A 23,604-nucleotide genomic window follows, 5' to 3' on the forward strand; every position below is an offset into this window, starting at 1 on the left:
ATTTACTCCCCACCATTCACACCAATCTCACAACCATCATTTGGTTACATTGGTTTTTAGCTTGAGTCCTTCACTGACTTAAGCATCGGAGTGGTCACACCGGACACCCCTCCGGCGCCCATTCACGTGGTTACTTTCTTGGCTGCAGATCCTTTCATCCACCCCAAGAAGCAAGCTTTTGACCCAGACGTTTGGTTCTATTTTCCTTTACTATATTGATAGCAGATCCGGTAGAGTTCCCGACCCGGCTCATCAATTTCACCCGGATCGCATCATTGGCGCTGTCTGTGGGAACTTGAGCTCAAGGTGTAGATATGGTTTCCATTCAAATGTACAAGCCCGACCAGCTCGGCACTCAGATCTTATATGTGGATTTTATATGGGCTCAAAGCTCAGCAGCTATCCCGGATTGGCGTGGAAGAGCATTTGATATGCACTCAGTAGTATACAGCTATATTATTCACCTAATTTAGCTCAACCAGAGAAATTTCTCTATACCGAAAACGAATTCGGATTCAGTATTTCCAAGTTAGTGATTTGGTTTTTAATAAAACTAATACAGCAGGAGAAGCAAAAATCTTTTAAAGTCCGGGAGACATGAGGCCCCGGCATCTTATTCTTAAGTATGGGAGATACGAGGCCCTGGCACATTATCTTATGTCCAGGAGATACAAGACCCAGGGCTTCGTACCCTGATTGCTCATTATGTCTAAGGACCCGTACCTCGGTCATCTATTAAGTCCAGGGCTCCGTACCCTGGCTCAGGGCTCCGCACCTCGACCACTCCAAGACCCAGGGCTCCATATCCTAGTTGCTCATTAAGTCCAGGGACCCGTACCCTGGCCCGAGGATCTGTACCCCGGTCATCTGCTAAGTCTAGGGCTCTGCACCCTGGCTCGGGGCTCCGCACCTCGACCACTCCAGGACGTAGGGCTCCGTACCCTGGTGGCCCATTAAGTCCAAGGACCCTTACCCTGGTTCGGAAATCCGTACCCCGGTCATCTGCTAAGTCTAGGGCTCTGCTCCCTGGCTCGGGGCTCCGCACTTCAACCATTCCAAGACTCAGGGCTCCGTACCCTGGTTGCTCATTAAGTCCAGGGACCCGTACCTTGGCGCGAGGATCCGTACCCCTGTCATCTGCTAAGTCCAAGGCTCCGTACCCTGGCTCGGGCTCCGCACCTCGACCACTTCAAGACCCAGGGCTCTGTACCCTGGTTGCTCATTAAGTCCAGGGACCCGTACTTGGCCCGAGGATCCATACCCCGGTCATATGCTAAGTCCAGGGCTCCGCACTCTGGCTCGGGGCTCCGCACTTCAACCATTCCAAGACTCAGGGCTCCGTACCCTGGTGGCTCATTAAGTCCAAGGACCCTTACCCTGGTTCGGAAATCCGTACCCCGGTCATCTATTAAGTCCAGGGCTCTGTACCCTGGCTCGAGGCTCCGCACATCGACCACTCCAAGACCAGGGCTCCGTACCTTGGTTGCTCATTTAGTCCAGGGACCCGTACCTTGGCTCGGGGATCTGTACCCCGGTCGTCTATTAAGTCCAGGGCTCTGTACTCTCGCTCGAGGCTCCGCACCTCTACCACTCCAAGACCCAGGGCTCCGTACCCTGGCTGCTCATTAAGTCCAGGGACCCGTACCCTGGCCCGGGGATCCGTACCTTGGTCATCTGCTAAGTCCAGGGCTCCGCACCCTGGCTCGGAGCTCCGCACCTCGACCACTCCAAGACCCAGGGCTCCTTACCCTGGTTGCTCATTAAGTCCAGGGACCCGTACACTGGTACGGGTATCCGTACCCCGGTCATCTGTTAAGTCCAGTGCTCTGCACCCTGGCTCGGGGTTACGCACCTCGACCACTCCAAGACCCAGGGCTCCGTACCCTGGTTGCTCATTAAGGCCAGGGACCCTTACCCTGGCTCGGTTATCCGTACCCCGGTCATCTGCTAAGTCCAGTGCTCTGCACCCTGGCTCGGGGTTACGCACCTCGACCACTCCAAGACCTAGGGCTCCGTACCCTGGTTGCTCATTAATTCCAGGGACCCGTACCCTGGCCCGGGGATCCATACCCCGTTCATCTGCTAAGTCCAGGGCTCCGCACCCTAGCTCGGGGCTCCGCACCTCGACCACTCCAAGACCTAGGGCTCCGTACCCTGGTTGCTCATTAAGTCAAGGGACCCATACCCTGGCTCGGGGATCCGTACCCGGATCATCTATTAAGTCCAGGGCTCCGTACTCTGGCTCGGGGTTCCGCACCTCGACCACTCCAAGACCCAGGGCTCCGTACCCTGGTTGCTCATTAAGTCCAGGGACCCGTACCCTGGCTCGGGGATTCGTACCCCGGTCATCTATTAAGTCCAGGGCTCCGTACTCTGGCTCGGGGCTCCGCACCTCGACCACTCCAAGACCCAGGGCTCCGTACCCCGGTTGCTCATTAAGTCCAGGGACACGTACCCTGGCTCGAAGATCCGTACCCCGGTCATCTATTAAGTCCAGGGCTGCGTACCCTGGCTAGGGGATCCGTACCCCGGTCATCTGCTAAGTCCAGGGATATGTACCCTGACTCGGGGCTCCGCACCTCAACCATTCATTAAGTCCGGGAGACTTGAGGCCCCGACCCTTCATCCTATTTGTTGTATTGTATAAGCCCCCGATGCTTTTATAATCTGAGATTGATTATCTAACAAAGTATTTTCCCTGACCGGGCACACAAGACTAATCGGGACAGCAAGTATGACTCTGGCCCGACTATTTAAGGAGGGAATGATGATACCCCGAGATGACCCAGGTCATGGATAGTGCCCGGGTCAGGGAGGGTGATTATTCATGAGACATAGTAAAGCCGGGACATTGGAATAGGTCGGCAAGGAAGCCCGGTCCATGGAGGGCCCGGGACGATGTAGGGATGAGCTCGACAGAGACACTCCAACGAGTTTAGAAAAATGCCCAGCCATTGGAGCATCCGGGACATAACCTCCCCGGGACGTTAGATGCCCGGGCTCTCATGTAATTTCCCGAGAGACCTTCTACTCGGGCCACTTCGATATGAGAACCGTACTCAAGTACGCTAGTAGGGGTAGGGTATAGGCGGCCGTCCTATCTCTTATACAAAGTGGTTGACAAAATCAGACAGGCTGGATGTGACTAGTATGTGATTTGACATGTCAGAATAATAGGGTATAATCAGCCGTCCTACTATAATTAATTATCAGAACAAAGAACGTTGTCATCATTACATCATCTACTATAAATATCAGGTTCCTTCTTTGCATTTATTTTCTATTCAGACATTGAATGCTCACATTTATTGTTTATTTACTCCCCACCATTCACATCAATCTCACAACCATCATTTGGTTACATTGGTTTTTAGCTTGAGTCCTTCACTGACTTAAGCATCGGAGTGGTCACACCGGATACCCCTCCGACGTCCATTCACGTGGTTACTTTCTTGGTTGCAGATCCTTCCATCCACCCCAAGAAGCAAGCTTTTGACCCAGACGTTTGGTTCTCTTTTCCTTTACTATATTGATAGCAGATCCGGTAGAGTTCTCGACCCGGCTCATCTATTTCGCCCGGATCAGATCAGTATGTATGTGAAAAAATAAATATTTTTCAATAATAATTTCCAGGCCAGATCGTTTCGCTTTGGCCGCCTAGTGTTGAATTCCAATGACTCAAAAACAATGTTAACTGCCACGACACCTAGTGGATATATGAAGCACATTGCAAAATCTTCATAATACTTGAGTTGTAACCTTTAGACATATTGAAAAGAGTTTATCTATCTTCATCGAGAGTCCAAACAACATCTTACACCTACAAGGATTGGGGAATTTCTGAAATAATTTCCTTTTGTTCAGGACAGATCCTCTCCATCTGACACCTTCCAACTTCAAATCGAATATAATGCAGCCGCATAAATCATCTGCTAAATTTACCGAGCTCCATTTTTCTTTTTATTGCCTTTTGACTGTGATATACAAATGACTCAATTATCCCTGAGACTGTGAAAACACCTGCAAATATACCAGAACAGAAGACTAAAGATACATGGCTGTCAGAAGGATTAGACATAAAGAAGATGTACACATGCACGCAGAGAGAGAGAGAGAGAGACCTCCAACAATGGCACAGACGTTGGTCAAGAAATGCAAGAATGAAACATGTAAAGTCACCTGTAACCATGAAATATAAATAATAGAAGGATTCCTTTACACACGTGCAATCAGATACATGGAGCCACGTTGTGTTGACCAGTAAACACAATACTTTCCAAGAAAACAGCAAATTTAGAAAGGCGAAAAGGCAAGTGACTGGCACAATTTTCACGTTGATGACGGTCGGGATGGAATGGTTATTCAGCATTTATATATTTGTATATGTTCTCCTTGATTGGGGAGAGGTCGTAAAAGAAGAAAACTCCAGGAAAAGCTTGAAGTCGGCCAAGTTCTGCTCCTTTAACATGTTCAGTAACTGAAAACTGCGGTACGACAAAATATTATGAATCTCATATCCTTTCCAGTAGAAAAATCCCAACATACAATGCAGTAGGGTATTAAATGCACTTGTAGTGTTTAAATCATACCTGATTTGAATGGATGGTACGCCTGTTCTCATACGTGAATACAGTTGGTACCACTTGCAATGTGCAAACAGATTAAAATGCTCATGCAACCTATAACTTAAAAATTTCAGTCTCTACTTCATAAGGTCGCCTATTAAATCTTTTGTTTGGATAAGTGAATTTCAAGATTGTACTGCCTTCTGCTTCAAAAGTAAATGACCGGATCTATTCATTCAAAATGTTGAACTACACATATCTCTGATTCTCTATATTGCATGCAAGAACAACAGTGCTCAGAAAGTAGTTCTTTGTGCCAACAGCTCGATTGATCATATAACATTTTTTCATTTGCAGCATGATTATATGCTGTTACAACTCGATTTTTCCAACCAAAGACAGTCCCAAAAATATAACAAAAAGTAAAGGCTGGTGAAATATTATCTCTATTTGACCATATGGCAAGAACATAAATAAACTACCAACCTTGAGAAAATATTGGTACATAGCATTTGGTATTTGTTGTGTCCATTGCACACAGCATTTAGAGACAAATGCTGTGTAAAAATCTATCTACATCAATAACATATTCATTTCAATCAATAAAATCAGTCAAAATCAACAATATAAGTTTCAACTATCTTTTGAAACTTCAAAAATTCATATCAAATCAAAATCATAGCATATTTCAATTCCGACTTCAAAACTTAGTTTCTTGTCGGTTATTCTACCACATATATGAATCTTGACTTCAAATACATGCTATTCCAGCACTTCAATAAATAAAGGTGCTGAAACTGGAAAAAAAATATCTCAACAGAAAGTTCTCGATGCGAGGATTTCGAATATATAACTCGTTTCAAATTTGGACAACGTTTCGAGGTGATTTCGTACATTAGGTTCCATTATTGTTATGAATTTTTTAACGACGCACTTAAATTATAATACATAAATCATATTAAAATGTTTACATAATTATAAATTTTTTATATACTTCAGATACATTCTAATTATATTTAAAGTCATCATCATAAATATCAATTATATATTACAACATTATCAAAACTCAAAATCCACCAACTCGGCCCAAACTCGACCAAAACCCTAAATCCTAAACCAAACCCCAAACTCCACCCACTCGCCCCAAAATCGATCCACTCACCACCCACACGACCTAAACTTAAAAATCCACCACAAACATATTACAATCTCTGTCCACTCGACCCACTCACCACCTACTCGACCCAAACTTAAAAATTCACCACAAATACATTACAATCTTTGTCAAGAAAAATACAAACACATTAATAAAATCGATTGTCTTTAAATTCAAATAAATTACATATCATTCAACTCTTTTTTCTACCAAATTATTCAATAGAAGGAAATATGTTTTGTTTTTTTTCTTCCACGTCTTCTCTTGATCACAGGTAACAATACTAACATATCTCAACACACACAACCCACACACTTAGAACACTCCATTCACATGCTCGACTCACACCACACTCCACCCAAACTACCTGCTCGACTCACACACTTAGCACACTCAACCGACATCTTAGCATACTCAACCCACACACTGAGCACACTCTACCCACCTGCTCGACCCACACACTTAGCACACTCAACTCACACTACCTTGCTTGACCGTAAACACTCACACTAACTCCACCCACAAAAATTCTAACCAAGAATGACCAGACCAAAACTGAAACAAATCTAGTTGCTACAACATTACGATAATAGTAATAACATTACGAGTATATACTTACTTCTCTCACAAATTTTCAAACTTTCAAATGATATTCGATTATATTTTGTTTTGTTTGCTGTGAGGAACACAAAAATAGCTAGAATGAAACGCTGAAACCTGGAGATGAGAATATTTAAAAAATATTTTTTTAAAGTAAATCTAACTAACTAATTAATGATCTCATTTAACTAACAAAGCCAACTCCCTTTTCATATATTTTTTTATTGACCCTTAGATTATTTTATCGAAAATTTTGCCGACATTTGACTCATCTGGGTCGTAGAAGACTCAAAACTTCTAATGTTTAGTTTATGCAGGAAATGGTTAGGATGTTTTTTGTACGAGGACACAATTCAATGAATTTAGTTGGAAGTTGTACAAGACCCAAAACTTGGAATGTTAAAGTTTTGATGCAAAAGTTGTTTTATATAAGGTCAATTCAATGAATTTAGTTGGAAGTGATTATTTGTTCGTCAATTCAATCAATCCGTAGCTTTTAATCAATTCCATGTATTAATACCAAACCCAGAGTGTGATTTCAGGATCAAACCCAACGAAGAATCACTGCTCTCTCTCAAAATGCATGTGCGCTCATCAGTCTGTAAATTGCTTTTCAGAAACCCTTTACGAAGGTAGCGAAACCACCCAAATCTCCGTTTCCTTTGACGACTCTATCGAATCAATTCTCCATTTTCAAAAAACCCCACCTATTTTATCGCATGATTTCACCGACCCACATCAATTCTTTCCAATATGTTAAGCAATACAGTGTCGATACCCAAACCGAAGCGGATGATATTAATCTCAAGTTTGCTGAGGCTAGGGAGGAGATAGAGTCGGCCATGGTGTCCAAAGAGACGGTGAATGTGCTCGTAGAGCTGTGGGTGAAAGTTGTTGATATGTATCAAGGGCTGCTGAGAAAGCTACTGGAGAACGAAAAGGCTGCTATTCAAAGGGCGATGAGCCTCAAGATTGAGCAGCTCAAGGCTGAGCTTCAACAGTTGGATGAGTAGTGAGTTTTGGGATATTTTTTCCAAATTTATTTTTGGAAGAAAACTACTTCCTACATTTTTATATTATGATGATTGTGCATTTTGGTCCAGAATTTGAAAATTTTGCAAACAGATGTTTCTACTCTAACCAATTAATTAGGAATGTGATTTTTCTAATTTAACCACAAATTAATATCGACTCAACTGGGTAAAAATGTCACAAATGGAAGAAATCCGTGTAGCTGCGGAGTTTCAATTCTTGAAATGATAATTGCAGTAAAGAGATAACTGGAAACAACGGAAAATTGCAAAAGTCGCCTATTACATCCTCTGTTTTTCCAACGAACTTGGTCATATAGTTTAAACACCTTATCAATATGAAACACACATTTTACCGAATGTAGAAGCAATAGAGTGCAATCCCCTGCATATCTACAAAACAATATATACATGTATATATTTCTAAGCTCCACTAGTCTGTTTTTCATTGAAGATTCCATGCTTTCTTGACCAATACTGCTCAAACCGTTGCCTGGCATACTCCATGTAATCAAACTCGATGTGATTCACATATCCCTACACACCAGGAAACAGTCCCAAGTTTATACTTTACAAACACAGGCATTTTACATAACAAGTCTTTTTTCTATTTCCAAAAGGGGCTTACTGAGATAATCCCCCACAGTCCCCAGAAAATGTGGTTTGCAAGAGTGTATTTCTCCACATCATCAAGAAGATGCTCTATTTCAGTGTTGCTGGCCTCATGGTCTGGATGCAGGCAACAAATTGAATTGTCAATGCAAGCTTGTTTTTCACTACGAAAACTCTCAGTAGATGAGTATATATAAACAAAAACCTGCATTATAGCAAGTTATACTCATCCTCCTTTTTAAAAGCCACAAAAGGAGATAGAGATGTAGCTTAGACAACTCAACTTTCTTCCAATTCCAAGTTGGTGTTTCTTTCTCCAAAAAACAACGATTTTTATTATATTATTCTCATTAAACAACAAAACCTAATGTTCCAAGCATTAGATTTTTAGCATATTCCATGAATTATCAATGATAAAATCTCAAGATTATAGACAATTTGTTAAAAAAATTGACAACAAAACCTATGGTGAATGGTTAGAATAAGAATCTCTAATTCACCATGCAAGTATAACCAACCTGCATCACTGAGGTATTGACGTATAAATCTTTGGCGCTCTTCTGAACCTATAGAAACATTCAACGTGGATGTGAGCAAAATTGTTAACAGCTACAAAGTTAATCCTTTTTTGCACCGGAACAAACCAGGATATTTGCTATAATTCAAGACATGAGGTGTATCGGTATGATAATTTGCTGCCATTTCACAGAAGTGATTTGCAATATCATAGGCCACGGGGTTATAACTCGCATATTCATAATCCTATATACCGAGGAGAAAAGAGATTATTAGAAGTCCAGTACAATCTATATCCTCGCTCATTGCAACTGAGATATCCAGAAGATTTGTGAAACTTACAATAATAGTGATGGATAGTGTCTCGTCATCGATCATTATGTTACCGTACTGCAGATCGTTGTGGCAAAAACCAATCTTTCGGGTGTTTCCTTCGGATATTGAATTTTCCAAAAAGTCAATTTCTTTGTATAAGTTATCCAAGTGGAATTCCCTCGCATGTTCGGCAGAGCACAAATTCTTGGCCTCTTGAAGCCATTTTCTGCAGAATCAAGGCAATAAATTTTTATCAGGGTAAAAAAGAGCCATTTAACTGTCTCTCGTTTAATTTCCTTGGCAGTGATTTTTGTACCTCATTCTATCCCACAGGATAACTTTCTTAGAACCAGGCATATCGAGATTGTGAAATTCTCTTAGTTTCGCTACTATTAGGGCAGAAATGATAGGATCGCGAAGATCCACAGCCGATAGAGTCTGTTGTCAGTTGGATGATACGAAACCAAATGAATCAACATAGCTTCCAAGGTAAAAATGCAAGCGACATGGGAACAAAATAACTATCTGATATTCACATACCCTGGCATGGATGAATTCCTCAACTCTACCTTGCAAGAACTGACCAAGAAGCTTGGGGCCGTAACCAAGCATAGATAAACATTTGAAAGTCTGAATCTCATCCTCCCGATCAAAGAAAAGATAGACCCCTTCGCCATAAATCCGAACTAAAACTGTTCTTGAGGAATTTCCCACCTCAGTTGCCCAACTAATCGTGTAAACCTCATTAGTCATGGCACCACTAAGGTGATTTATCTTCAAGCTACTTTTATCTATCGCATCTCCCCAGTTTGAAGCAAGACATAATAGGAGATTCATCAATTCTTTAGGCAAAATACCTTCCATAAATTCATTAGTCTTCACCGCCATCGATATCGATATTCTATTCTAGTCTTCAACCTTGGGAAAACAGAGAAAATATACCTTGATTAGATAGCGCGCCAATCCAATTCCATGGGGAAATCCTTTGTAAAAACAAAATATGAATTTGATTCTTGAAAAAAGCCCCACCATCCAAAAGTCAATCCAGGAACCAAAAGAAACCATTTTCCAACAAAACCAAGAAAAATGGTGGAAGGTTCGATTCAGAAAATCCCGGATCATGTTTCAAAAACAGAATCCCATTTCAGATAAAAGATCAAAATCGTTACAAACAAACATTCAAATGTATAACTCACCATAAGAAGAACCTTAATTCAAGAATATAAAATGAATCTTTGACGAGAGCTTAAAGAACAAGCTGAGGTGGGAAAATTCACAAGGAAATTGAGAATCAAAATATATATTGATTAAAGCAAACACATATATATGAAAAAAGTCAGAGAACGTCTGATTTGTCATAATAGTATCTGGAGACACGTCCGGTAAGATACGCGAACATATAAACAAATACCAATAGAAACTTGACACGTCGTTTCCGGGTACAAGTCTTCTCATACTCACTTTTCTATGCCACCAATTGTTCTATTTCTTTATTCAAACTTCAACGCATCATAAAAGTCTTCGACCCTACACGCTAGTTAAAAAAAAAAACAAAAACAAAAATTTGTATTAGACAATCTTCCGAATCATATTTTGTGAAACAGATCTTTTATTTGGGTCATTCATGAAAAAATATTATTTTTTATGCTAAGATTATTATTTTTTATTATGAATATCGGTAGGATTAATTCGTCTCACAAATAAAGATTCGTGAGATCGTCTCACAAGAGATCTACTTTAAAAAAAAAAAAAATGGGTCACCTTAAATTATTTTTTAAATTTATATTTTAGTTCTCCACATTTTTATCATATGTTGTCAATGTATAATATATCACGCAAACTGATTTCATGATTATAAAACACCATATAATTTATCTTAGGATAAATTAGAGATAAATCTTTAAATCTCATATATATATTTATCCTACTTTCTTATACCTAAAATTTTTTGTTTAAACTCCCTAACATAATAAAATGACAAAAAAACTCTTATATGTGCTAATTTTAATGATTGATTTTACTGGGCCTAGAAATAATATAAAAGATGAGGTAAAATTATTTCAAACATACAAATTTATTATTACAATGTAATTAAATGTTTGATAAAGAGAATTTTCGCAAATAAAATGAATTCGAATTCAGGTTTGAGATTAATTATTTACAGGAAATATTCCAAAACTTTGGAATATTTGAAACAAGAAGATCAGATCAATGTTCGATATCAAGAACAAAGAACTTATCAGAGTCTTGAGGTAAACTTACGATTCAAAATAATAGGTTCCTAGAAATAGTACCAGATTCCTCAAAACTTTCCGGAGATATTTGAGAAATTCAAAAGACAGTACAAAATTATGGCAATATGTTATATTATGTACATCAAAATGTGGAGATAATTCTGGAAAACCAAGAAGAAATTCTTAGAATATTAATGGAGATTCAAAAAAGAATTCAAAACCTAGAACAACAACCAGTAAAAGGACTTCAGAAGGAAGGTTACCACCATCCTTTGTTACCGAACCCTTATTACACCAAAGAAAGAAGGCCAAAGTGTTAGAACTTTTCAAGTTCGCAATCTTGATTTTGATTTAACAAAACTTGTTATTGTGTTTCTAACATATTTACTCAAGTGTGAAGTTGTTAACACAAGAAGCAAGCTGAAACTGAATTCTGCACAAACTGAATTTCTGGCAAGCTTCTGTTTTTTGATTATATCTCCCAGCTGGATGATCCAAATGACAATCCGCCAACTAGAATGATAAGAAAACTCAATTTCAAACAAGTCGTATTTCACATCAATTGGGCAAAATCGGATGTTATCATGGTCTAACTGATCGCTGAATCACCGAACTGATCACACGAAAACATCAATCAGTTGGGTTTAAGCAGTTGCGGTATTTTGGTCATATCTCTCAGCCAGTTTTTCAAAATGAAGCGATTTAGTATGCGTTGGAAAGATAAGACAAAGATCTACAAATCATCTTCAGGAGTCAAAGTCTGAATCGAAGCTTAAGATGCTGATAAATGACGATGCAGCTACTGATTCTGCACAAACTGAAATCAGTTAGGCTGATTTCAGCACACCAACTGAAACTGAACAAGACAAACTGAACTGAACCAGCTGCTGACCAACTGAACTAGACCAGCTGAAGACCAGTTGAACTGAACCAGCTGGAACTGAACCAGACCAGCTGAAGACCAGTTAAACCAGACCAGCTGAACTGAACCAGACCAACTGAACCAGTTGAACTGAACCGAACCAGCGGCTGACCAACTGAACTGAACTGAACCAGCTGCTGACCAGTTGAACTGAACGACCAGTTGAGTTGACTAGAGTTGACCAGTCGGGAAAATGCCCAGCAAGACGAATTTGACCGTTGCAACTTCAGAAACAGTACAGAAACTTTCCAAACGGTCATATTCTTATGTCTAACGTATATATCATTGTTGGGGCTTATAAATACATCATCTTGGAGATCAAACAAGAGCTTTTGAAGTGGATTCAAAGCATGGACAGTTAGCATGAAAAATCAGCTAGTAGAGAGCACAAACCCTTGTGTGAGGATACTTGAGATGTACACTGTAAATGATAAATTCCTCACACACAATCACTCACACATATACAAGAGAGTTAAACTTCAAAGATTAGTTGAGTGAGTCTTGCACAAAGACAATAAACTTGTGTATGTAGTCTTTGCATATGAGACATTAAACAATATGCTGATTGTGAGGTGCTTCCTACAATCTTGAGTGCTAGGAGTTCAGTTTAGGCAGTGGGTAAGTCCTAGCTGAATGGGTTTGTACAAGTAGTTGTATAATCAAAGTCTTCTAGTGAATCCTTCCCAAAGGGAAGAAGGGATGACGTAAGAGCATTTGAAGTCTCCGAACATCCATAAACAAATTTGTGTCTATTTTTTTATTGCATTTAATTATCATTTTCATAGTTTTAAAGATGCATTGTTGAAGCATTTTATGTGTTCTTCAAATACCAAAATATTGCATACCAAGTGTTTGATAAAATGCTTCAACTAAAATATTTTTACTCATTCAACTTGCATATATTTTAAATGCTTTACAAAATATTTAATCGGTTTCTACGAAGGATTATTTCCAGTGTTTTCCGTTTGATTTCATATCAAACTCGATTTAGTTCATCGGTGTTCAATATTTCAAGAACCGAGCTATTGTAGCTCAACGATTGCCCCTTTAATCGATCATAGCACAAAGTAATGCCAAAACCTTTAACTGAAGAAAAAAATGATCAATCTAATTAAAACATTCTCAAGAAAAAAATTAATCTGATGACAACTTTAGAAAAGATTGATCTCGATGATCTCCAAGACCTTGCAGAATCTTTTACAAATATCAAAGTTGTAGGGGTATACTATTTTAACAGTCAAGATACAAAGATACAAAGAAGAAAAAGAAATACTATTTGTATTTCTCAAAGATTCTATTTAAAGCACAATTTATAGGGGTATACTATTTTAACAGTCAAGATACAAAGAAGAAAAAGAAATACACTCAAGCTCTGTATAGTCTTGAATTACATGACATATGTTTAGTGGATGAATATATTATGTTATTCACTAAATATAGATGGAATTTAGGGGTCGAAGAAAATATAGCAATGTAAATTTTCTTCGTCAAAATGCCAAGTCCTTGGAGATAAATGCTAATAAGAGAATATGTCCATGACAATCCAGATACGTTGACACGAAGAGCCTCTATTCTCCAAGGAAAATTGGCAGAATGATGTCATATGGCAGCATTATAAAAGAATTATAAAAGACTAAGAGGTATTAACAAACGTACTCCTTTGTGTTGTAAAGAAAGTAATCTTCCAACAATTATTGGAAGTAAACCACAAAGGCAAAAGATGAAAAGTTTTAGAACTCATCCTTATGCCAGAAGTGGAAGAAGTTCTTGGAAACCAAGAACATCATGGTCTAGACAAAAGGTCAGATCTTACAAATCTGAGCAAAAGAGCGGACCATCAAGAAGTAGGACATCATCTCAAGCATCGAGTACATCTCGAAGTACGGGAAGAACACCTACAAAGAAAACTTTCAGAAGAGCTCACAGACGAGCTAATGAAAGTTTTAAAAATTGTAATTGCTGGACATGTGGAGCAAAATGTCATATTTCGACTAACTATCCAAAAAACGGAAAAAAAAGGAATAAAACACTTCGATCCAGCCCTGGATATTAAAGAAGTAGTTTATTACCAAGATTTTATTCAAGTATACTAATTTGAGGATATTGCCTCAGAAGAAAGTATATATGAAGAAGAAGAAGTCTTGAGTCAGGAAGAATATGATGAAACAAAATCGAAATCTGACTGAAAACGAGATGTTTCGGCACAAAACACATGAAAACTTTTCTGGTTTCTTTAGTCAGACAACAATATCTCATAACATGGTTCAAAAGATCATTAGAGAAAATCCTAGTCTCCAGAAATATCAAGGATTTTCTGCAGAGTAGGTAGAAATATTCTTAGAAAATCTTGGTGATGCGATCAAGGAAGGCCAAGCTCCGAGGAAGGCTTTAGAGTTTTCGGAGGGACCAATCACGAGGGGGCGAATGAAGAAATTCAAGGAAGCATTGAATGGGCTCGTAAGCAATCGGGGAGAGCTTGCAAATATGGTTCCGAGCCTAGGAGGATTCATGATGCATGGAAGTGACTTTGGAGGCCATACAAATGTTATTAAGTGTGGAGTAATGTGGGTGGACTAGCGCAAAAGCGCCCAGGAAGAAGCGCCACAACGCTAGGATGATGAAGCCTAGCACTTAGGCGCTACATGTGCGTACTTGTACGCCTAGGCACTACTCCGCCTAAATGGCAGCGCCTAGGCGCTTCTGGATCAGCGTCGCGGCACTTGGAACGTGGAAAAACTTGATTTTTACCTTATTTTATGCATTAGATAATTAAGGAACTTATCTTTTCATATCTTTTGATTTTATATGTATATTTGGATGAATTTTAAACACAATTTACAATTGATTGATTGAATAGAATCCTTGTTCTTGAGTTTTCTCTCAAAACAACAAAAAACATTCTTGCTTGTATCCAAAAATCAATCTTATCAAATTTTATGCTTTGTGGTGTTTGTCGATCGTTCTTGTGCGGATTGTCATAGGCTTATTCTTTGAAGGTTCGTTCGAGTTTTCGGTTGTTTTCATTGTGATTTTTTATTATATAACTCGTAGTTTATGGGTGAAAATCACGTCATACTTGATTCAAAAGATCGGGACAACACAATACGAATCCTTTTTAACGTTATTGAATTGAGTGCGCGGTTCGATTAATCGTGTTTGCTTTTCGTTCGTACGAGAATTCATATCATTTGGTATTAGAGCTTTGGCTCATTGAATTCAAGTAAGTTTGTCGCTCTATTATCTCGTTCTATTTTCAGATCTGTTTATTCTTTCGGTCTTTTGCATAACTGTTTTTGTTCTATAGTTCTTCGTCTTTCGTGAAACTGTGTTTCTCGAAATTTTGGTAATTTTTTTGGATTTTCGAGTTGCACTCAGCTTTGTGCCAAAAAAAAGGTAAAAAAATTCTGAAAATTCACCATTATTTTGTTTTGGTATTTTGTTCTATTATCTATTTTGAGTCATATTCAAGTGTCTCTCACAATAAAAAAAAATATATTTTCAAATTACTTGTCTACACAGTCCAAGTGAGTCGATCACAATTGTTCACGAGTTGAACTTGATTGTTTGATATACACAAATACAAAGCTCGAGCACCTTTGAGAGAACTCTCGAATTCGAGTAAAAATACTTGAGTGCTAGTGAATTTTCTTTTGGAGTGACCAGTGAGTATTGGTAGTGAGAAAAAAAAAGAGAGAGGAGAGACGAGCGAATTTTCTTTAGAGTGACCGTGAGGAATATCTTGTTATTCTACTAACGTTTTCTTGCAGGTACAATTTCTGAAAGGAAAATGGAGAGGGAGGTAAGAGATAGTTCGAACCAAGGGTTGTCTAAGGTTCAAATGGAGACGTTGTTTGTTCATTTCAGTAGGATGATGAAGATCGAGTTGAAGCCATTACATGAGCGGTTGGATAAGCTTGAAGTTAGTGTTAGTGGAAATAAATATAAGCCTAAAGATTTGGGTAGAGGAGAAGAAGAGGAGGAATATGATTTGGGAAGAGATGAGGATAGCCAAAATGAAAATTGGGGTAAGAACAAACAAGGTAGAGGGTTTGGTGGAGGAAGAAGAGAAGTCGCGTGGGGTAGGTACGATGATACGGAAGATGGTAACATGGGTAGTATTAAGATGAAGATTTCATCGTTTCATGAGAAATCTGACCCGGAGGCATATTTAGAGTGGGAAACGTGAGTAGAGTTCGTGTTTGAATGTCACTACTACTCCGAACAAAAGAAGGTTAGGTTAGCGGTGGTTGAATTTCTAGACTACGATCTTATTTGGTGGGATCAACTAGTGACCACTAGGAGGAGGTATAATGAGAGACCCATTGAGACTTGGGATGAGATGAAGAGAGTCATGATAAAGAGGTTTGTGCCCAATCACTACTATAGAGAAATGTTTAAGAGGCTACAAACTTTTAGGCATGGTGTAAAGAGTGTCGAGGACTACTATAAAGAGTTGGAAGTAGTCATGATTAGGGAAAATATAGAGGAGGATAGCGAGACGACGATGGCACGTTTCCTTTGTGGTTTGAATAGGGAGATTCAAGACCAAGTGGAGCTTAGGCACTACTTGGATCTAGACGAGATGGTGCAAATGACCATAAATGTGGAGCAACAACTTAAAAGGCGAGGAGTTGGCCGCACCAATCAAACTGGGAGTTCGTCATCTTCTTGACGACCCAATGTGGTGAGACGTGAAGAGAGTAAGGTGATGACCAAACCCAAGATTGAGACCAAGCAAGAGATGCTTAAACAAGGAGTGCAAGGTAAATCTAAAACTCCTCTTAATCGTTCTAGGGATATTAAATGTTTTAGGTGTCAAGGGATTGGTCATACTGCTAGCCAATGTCCTAATAAGAGGGTAATAATATTGAATGGATATGGTGAGTATGAGTCTCAATGTGAGGGTGTTGACGAGGGTGATGATGATGAGATGCCTGCGCTAGAGGATCCTGATGAGAGATATGAGGCGGTTGTAGGTGAAGCAATAGTGATCAGGCGGATCATGAGTGCCCAAGTCAAGGAGGAGGAGACGAACCAAAGAGAGAACTTATTCCATACTAGGTGTTTTGTCAACGAAAAGGTTTGCAATCTTAGATGGGAGAAATTGCACTAATGTGCTAGTAGTGAGATGGTAGAAAAATTGGGTTTGCCTATGTTAAAGCACCCTCAACCATATAGCCTTCAATGATTGAATGATTGTGCGGAGGTGTAGGTGAACAAACAAGTATTGGTTTTTTTTTTTTCAATTGGGAAATATATTGACGAGGTCTTATGTGATGTGGTGTCAATGCATGCTTGTCATATCTTGTTGGAGAGGCCATGACAATATGATAGGCGAATGACGTATGATGAGTTTATGAATATGTATTCTTTTGTTCTCAAGAAAGAATCTGTTGTTTTACTCCCATTGTCCCCAAAACAAGTGTTGGAGGGCCAACTGAAAAAAAAAAAAGAGATGAGGCCAAAAAAAAGAATGAACAAAAAAGTGAGATGTCCTTTGAGAGCAAAAATGAAATGACTGAAAAAAGAGTGATCAAAAGAGTGAGACGACCATACAAAAGAAAAAAGAAAAAGAGAGGAAATAAAATGAGAGGAAAGAGGCCAAGAAAAAAACGTATATGGCCCAAAAGAGTGAGTTGAAGCAATTGATGCACACACATGAACCGCTTGTGTTGATTCTTTACAAGGAAATTCTCCTTAACACAAGTGGTATAGCCGGATCCCTTCCGAGATTGTTGTTTCACTTTTGCAGGAATTTGATGATATATTTATGGAGGAGCTACCTCAAGAACTACCACCATTGAGGGGGATTGAGCACCGAATTGATTTTGTGCCTGGAAGTGCATTGTCAAATCGTCCAGCTTATAGAAGCAATCCGGAGAAGACTAAGGAGCTTCAACGGCAGGTAAGTGAGTTGTTAGATAGGGGTTTTGTGCGTGAGTCCATGTCTCCTAGTGCTGTACCTGTCTTATTAGTTCCTAAGAAAGATGGCTTATGGCGTATGTGTGTGAATTGTAGGGCAATCAATAATATAACCATCAAGTATAGTCATCTCATACCTAGACTAGATGATATGTTAGATGAATTTTATGGTGCTTGTATCTTTAGCAAAATTGATTTGAATAGTGGTTATCACCAAATAAGAATGAGAGACGGTGATGAGTGGAAAACAGTTTTTAAAACCAATTACTGGTTATATGAGTGGATGGTAATGTCTTTTGGCTTAACTAACACTCCTAGCACCTTTATGAGGTTAATAAACCATGTTTTGCATGCACAAATAGGGAAATTTGTTGTGGTTTATTTCGATAATATCCTAGTGTATAGCAAAAATTTAGAAGAGCATGTTGAACACTTAAAACTTGTGCTAATCACACTTCAAGCGGAGAGTTTGTATGCTAACTTAAAGAAATGTGATTTTTGTACTAGCAAACTTGTCTTTCTTGATTTTGTTGTAAGTTCACATGGCATACAAGTGGATGAAAACAAGGTAAGTGCTATTCGAGATTGGCCAACGCCTACTACTATTGGTTAAGTCCGAAGCTTTCATGGCCTTGCGAGCTTCTATTAGAGGTTTGTAAAGGATTTTAGCACACTGGCAGCACCGATGACGGCGGTGATAAAGAATAACGTCCCATTCCATTGGGGCGAGGAGCAAGAGAAGTCCTTTAATATTATTAAGTAAAAATTAATTAATGCTTATTTACTTATTTTGCCTGACTTTGCTAATACTTTTGAAATTGCATGTGATGCTTAAGGTGTAGGTATTGGTGGAGTTTTGATGCAAAGAGGACGGCCGGTGGCGTACTTTGGCGAGAAGCTCAATGGAGCAGCGCTGAACTATCTAGCGCATGACAAGAAGTTGTACGCACTTGTGAGGATGCTAGAGACGTGGCAGCACTACTTTAGGCCTAGGGAGTTTGTGATTCATATGGATCATGAATCCTTAAATCATTTTAAGGGGCAACAGAAGTTGAACAAGAGACATGCCAAGTGGGTGGTATTTGTGGAAACATTCTCCTACATGATCAAATATAAGCAACATAAGGAAAACGTAGTGACCGACGCATTATCCCGAAGGTACATACTATTCTCTACTTCGGAATCTAAATTTTTGGGGTTTGAGCATGTCAAGGAGTTATATGTGCTAGATGAGGATTTTAAAAGTGTTGTTGAAACATGTATGCATGGTCCACATGACAAATTTTATTTGCATCATGGTTCCTTATTTAGAGAAGATAGGTTGTGCATTCCTAAATCATCAATTCGTAAATTACTTGTTAGGGAGACACATGAAGGTGGTTTGATGAGACATTTTGGTGTGGCTAAAAAACCTTGAGTGCTTTGCAAGCACATTTCTATTGGCCACATATGAAACGTGATGTTGAGCGTGTATGTGAAAAGTACATAACATGTATACAAGCTAAGTCTAGAACACAACCACATGTGTTGTATACACCACTTCCTGTCCCTAGTAAACTTTGGATTGACATATCTATGGATTTTGTTTTGGGTTTGCTTAGGACTAAGAAGGGGAGGGACTCAATATTTTTTGTTGTTGATAGATGCTCTAAAATGACACTTTTTATTGCTTGTCTTAAAACTTATGATGCATCTAACATTGCGGAGTTGTTCTTTAGAAAAGTCGTTAGGTTGCATGGCATGCATATGAATATTGTTTTTATAGTGATGTTAAGTTTTTGAGTTATTTCTGGAAAACGTTATAGGCTAAACTTGGCACTAAATTGTTGTTTTCTACGACTTGTCATCCTCAAACTGATGGACAAACTGAGGTTGTTAATAGGACGTTAGGAACTTTATTATGTGCTATTCTTAAAAAGAACTTAAAGAATTTGGATGAATGTCTATCATTTGTTGAGTTTGCTTATAACTATAGCGTGCATTCTACTACAAATTATTCGTTATTTGAAATTGTATATGGTTTTAATCCTTTGACTCCATTGGATTTGATGTCTTTACCTGTGAGTGAAAGATTAAACATTGATGACAAAAAGAAGGCTGAATTTTTTAGGAGTTTTCATGCGAAGGTCCAGGCCAACATAGAAAAGAAAAATGAGCAATACGTCAAGCAAGCCAACAAAGAGAAGAAAAAAGTGGTGTTTGAAAAGGGTGATTGGGTATGGCTGCATTTGCGAAAAGAAAGGTTCCTCGAGAAGAGACGTTCGAAGTTATTGCCTAGGGGTGTTGGGCCATTGCAAGTCCTTGAAAGGATCAATGACAACGCCTACAAGCTCGATTTGCTAGGTGAGTACAACGTGAGTTCTACATTTAATGTTAGTGATCTTTCGTTGTTTGACATAGGCGATGAACAAGATTTGAGGACAAATCCTTTTCAAGAAGGGGCGGATAACGATCAAGGAAGGCTAAGCTCCGAGGAAGGCATGGGATCCTTTGGAGTTTCCGGAGGGACTAATCACGAGAGGGCGAATGAAGAAATTCAAGAAAGCATTGAATGGGCTCGTAAGCAATCGGGGAGAGCTTGCAAATATGGTTCCGAGCCTAGGAGGATTCATGATGCATGGAAGTGACTTTGGAGGCCATACAAATGTTATTAAGTGTGGAGTAATGTGGGTGGACCAGCGCCACAACGCCCAGGAAGAAGCGCCACAGCGCTAGGATGATGAAGCCTAGCACCTAGACGCTAGCATGTGTGTGCCTGTAGCGCCTAAGCACTACAGAGTGGCGTTTAAGCGCTACTCTGCCGAAAGGCCAGTGCCTAGGCGCTTCTGGATCAGCGCCGTGGTGCTTGGAACGCGGAAAAACTTGATTTTTACCTTGTTTTATGCATTAGATAATTATGGAACTTATCTTTTCATATCTTTTGATTTTATATGTATATTTGGACGAATTTTAAACACAATTTACAATTGATTGATTGAATAGAATCCTTGTTCTTGAGTTTTCTCTCAAAACAACAAAAATCATTCTTGCTTGTATCCAAAAATCAAACTTATCAAAGTTTATGCTTTGTAGCATTTGTCGATCGTTCTTGTGCGGATTGTCATATGATTGTTTTTTGAAGATTCGTTCGAGTTTTCGGTTGTTTTCATTGTGATTATTTATTACTAAACCTCGTAGGTTAGGGGTGAAAATCACGTCATACTTGATTCAAAAGATCGAGACAACACAACACGAGTCCTTTTTAACGTTATTGAATTGAGGGCGCAGTTCGATTAATCGTGTTTGCATTTCGTTCGTACGAGGATTCATATCACTTGGCCTAAGAAACAGAAAGCATCACCTAATCTATAAAATTTCCAGAAGAGAAATGGCAATACCCATTGAACTTACATGAAATAGAATGGAGCTGCAATTAATTTCTTCTGAAGAAATAAAAGAGGAATTACAAAAACTCAAGATAGAAGTAACAGTGACTATGTCCTGGATTCATATCGGAGCAATCCAATTTATAATAAAATCTACTTTTAAATAAAAAATAAATTAACCTATTGATATTGCTAAATACGATAAACGAGTGGTAACCTTCAAGATTCTATACTGGGAACTATCTCATGAAATCTCTGTGCAGGAAAAATTGTAGGAGTAATTTATCCACGAATTGTCTACAACCTCGCAGATAGAGATTTCGGCCGAGCTTTGACGTTACATCAAAACTTCAAAGGAAAAAGGCCGATGAAAGAAGATAATAGGTCATATTCTATACCTATCAAATTTCATATGCTCTATCTAATACACATCATTCGGAGTTGTTTATTAGAAATGAGTTCATTGAAATCCCTGAGATATTTGGAAAAATTGCTCAGGTAATTTATCCAGAAAGAGTTGAGTTTCTATTAATACAAGAAACATATATCCAGATTCAAGATAAACCGATTCTACAAAGAAATCAAAGTCTTAAATTGGAACAAAGAAGACTATCTTTTCAGAGAGATAGAATTATGAGTTACAGGTGGAGAAAAACACATGTCCAAGCAACCCAACAAGTACTGAAAAGCTTTTTGACAATAGGAAAACTTAGATGCCCAGAAGGGTAGAAAGAAGTTGAAATTGTATTTGATTATTACAAAACAAAAGAATCAATTTCTTTGTAATACCATATATTATTTATAACAACCTATGATAGGAACTTACCAATGAATGATTAATATCGTAGAATTAGACGTTCATATCAAAGGAATACCAGGAAAAGAACCAGATCAATTGGTTCTTGGGCTAGAGTTTCTCGAGGATCATAAACCTTGGAAATGTCTAGAAAACGGAATGGAGTTTATGGCTGAGGATAGAATGTGAAAAATCTAATGACCACAAGCTCATGCTCAATATACATCCAGGTATGAATATTGTACGAAAAATATAAGGAAGAATACTTTGCTACTTATATTGATTCAGGAGATGGAATCTGTACAACAAAAAAGGAGTTTTTCAAAAAGAATTGAAAGAAGAATTACCTCAGATTGCGGGACGAGATTTCTCTAAGCGAATCTTTATCTTATGTAAAGGGATTAAGATGACAGAAATATTAATCAGAGGTCATGGACAAACACCTTGTTATCAGGTAAAAACACCACCGATTTATTTTAATGATTCGCGAGATGACATTATGTTAGGAAACAATTTCATACAAATGTTTAAGTCTTATACACAAGAAAATGAGACTAAGAGATTAGTGTTCATAACACCCAAAGTCATAGTTCAGAGACTAAAAGAGGCATTTTACAGAAAATTGACAATCCAGTTTCGCAGCAAAAATGGTGATGAAGGATAACGACAATGCATGTATTGCTGTTGAATTTTCTCAGAAGCAGAAGCCATAAGATGATATATCAACGAAAAGAATTTTATGCAGTAAAAAAGACTTATGAAAAATGAACATTATTTTTACTAGTAAATAAATTTACTTTAAAAGTTGATAACATACAAGTAAAAGCTTTCTTGAAAAATAGAATAGCATCTAAACCCGAGAATGCTAGATTATTAAGATGACAAGCTTTATGTCAAAATTATATTTTTGATATTGTGATAATTAAATCTCATGAAAATATTCTTGTAGTTTTTTAACAAGAGATGAACAGCTGTGATATCGATGTCATCATAAAAATGCAAATGTATTTGAGAGAACACATTGAAATGCTTCAAAACGAGTTCAACAAGCTGGCCCTAAATGCGGAAGTTGCGGGTAGGCTACAACAAACCAATAAGAGAATTGTATCTTATCGAATTACAGAATGTTTACAGGCTTATACTGAACAATGGTTTGTAATACAAAGGCTTATCCTCCAAGCCATTGAGAAGCCAATGGTTTCACAAATGAAGAGTTTTCGAGTACATGACTCTATGCCTGGAGCAGAGGATTCAAATACCCCTAGCACAAGTGTTAAGTCGGGATCATCCCTAGGTGAGTCGGCTGAAACAAAAATTGAAACTTTAGATCCTTATCTCGAGTCTTCAAGTCAACCATTTACCTCTATGATTGAAAAGGGAAAGATCAACCTTAGACCTAATACAAACAATGGTAAATCTAAGGTTGGTACTAATGAAAATGCAATTTTCCATTTCAGGTATATCAACAAAACTGGGAAAAATTAAAAACAAGAATAGACATTAACCCAGCCACAATTAGAGTTGATGTATCAAAAAAATATCTCAAGGTATGGACGAAACCAAATTCATA

At 38.6% G+C, this 23,604-nt stretch overlaps 1 protein-coding gene across 2 annotated transcripts; it reads right to left on the reverse strand.

The window, feature by feature from the left end:
- Positions 1-7,598: 7,598 nt before the first annotated feature.
- On the reverse strand, positions 7,599-10,130 carry LOC140983501 (probable choline kinase 3). 2 transcript variants are annotated; one of them, XM_073450581.1, is made up of 8 exons: positions 9,992-10,130; positions 9,336-9,713; positions 9,112-9,233; positions 8,823-9,021; positions 8,609-8,726; positions 8,483-8,530; positions 7,981-8,081; positions 7,599-7,889 (listed from the first exon to the last, which is right to left on the reverse strand). In XM_073450581.1, exons 2-8 carry the CDS (start codon positions 9,681-9,683, stop codon positions 7,776-7,778), a joined length of 1,050 nt encoding a protein of 349 aa, XP_073306682.1. In that variant the 5' UTR covers positions 9,684-9,713; positions 9,992-10,130; the 3' UTR covers positions 7,599-7,775. The 2 variants fall into 2 exon arrangements, with proteins under 2 accessions (XP_073306682.1, XP_073306681.1); XM_073450580.1 differs by lacking the exon at positions 9,992-10,130 and having other exon boundaries at positions 9,336-9,979.
- Positions 10,131-23,604: the final 13,474 nt, after the last annotated feature.

This window comes from Primulina huaijiensis, chromosome 8 (assembly GCF_012295235.1).
Source record: "Primulina huaijiensis isolate GDHJ02 chromosome 8, ASM1229523v2, whole genome shotgun sequence".
NCBI lineage: Eukaryota > Viridiplantae > Streptophyta > Magnoliopsida > Lamiales > Gesneriaceae > Primulina > Primulina huaijiensis.

Coding starts and splice junctions, on each gene's coding strand:
- LOC140983501 (XM_073450581.1), bottom strand. CDS start 9,683: ATGGCGGTGAAGACTAATGAATTTATGGAAGGTATTTTGCCTAAAGAA. Junction 9,022..9,111: donor ATCCTGTGGGATAGAATGAG/GTACAAAAATCA, acceptor TTGATTCTGCAG/AAAATGGCTTCAAGAGGCCA. Junction 8,727..8,822: donor CACTATCCATCACTATTATT/GTAAGTTTCACA, acceptor CTCGGTATATAG/GATTATGAATATGCGAGTTA.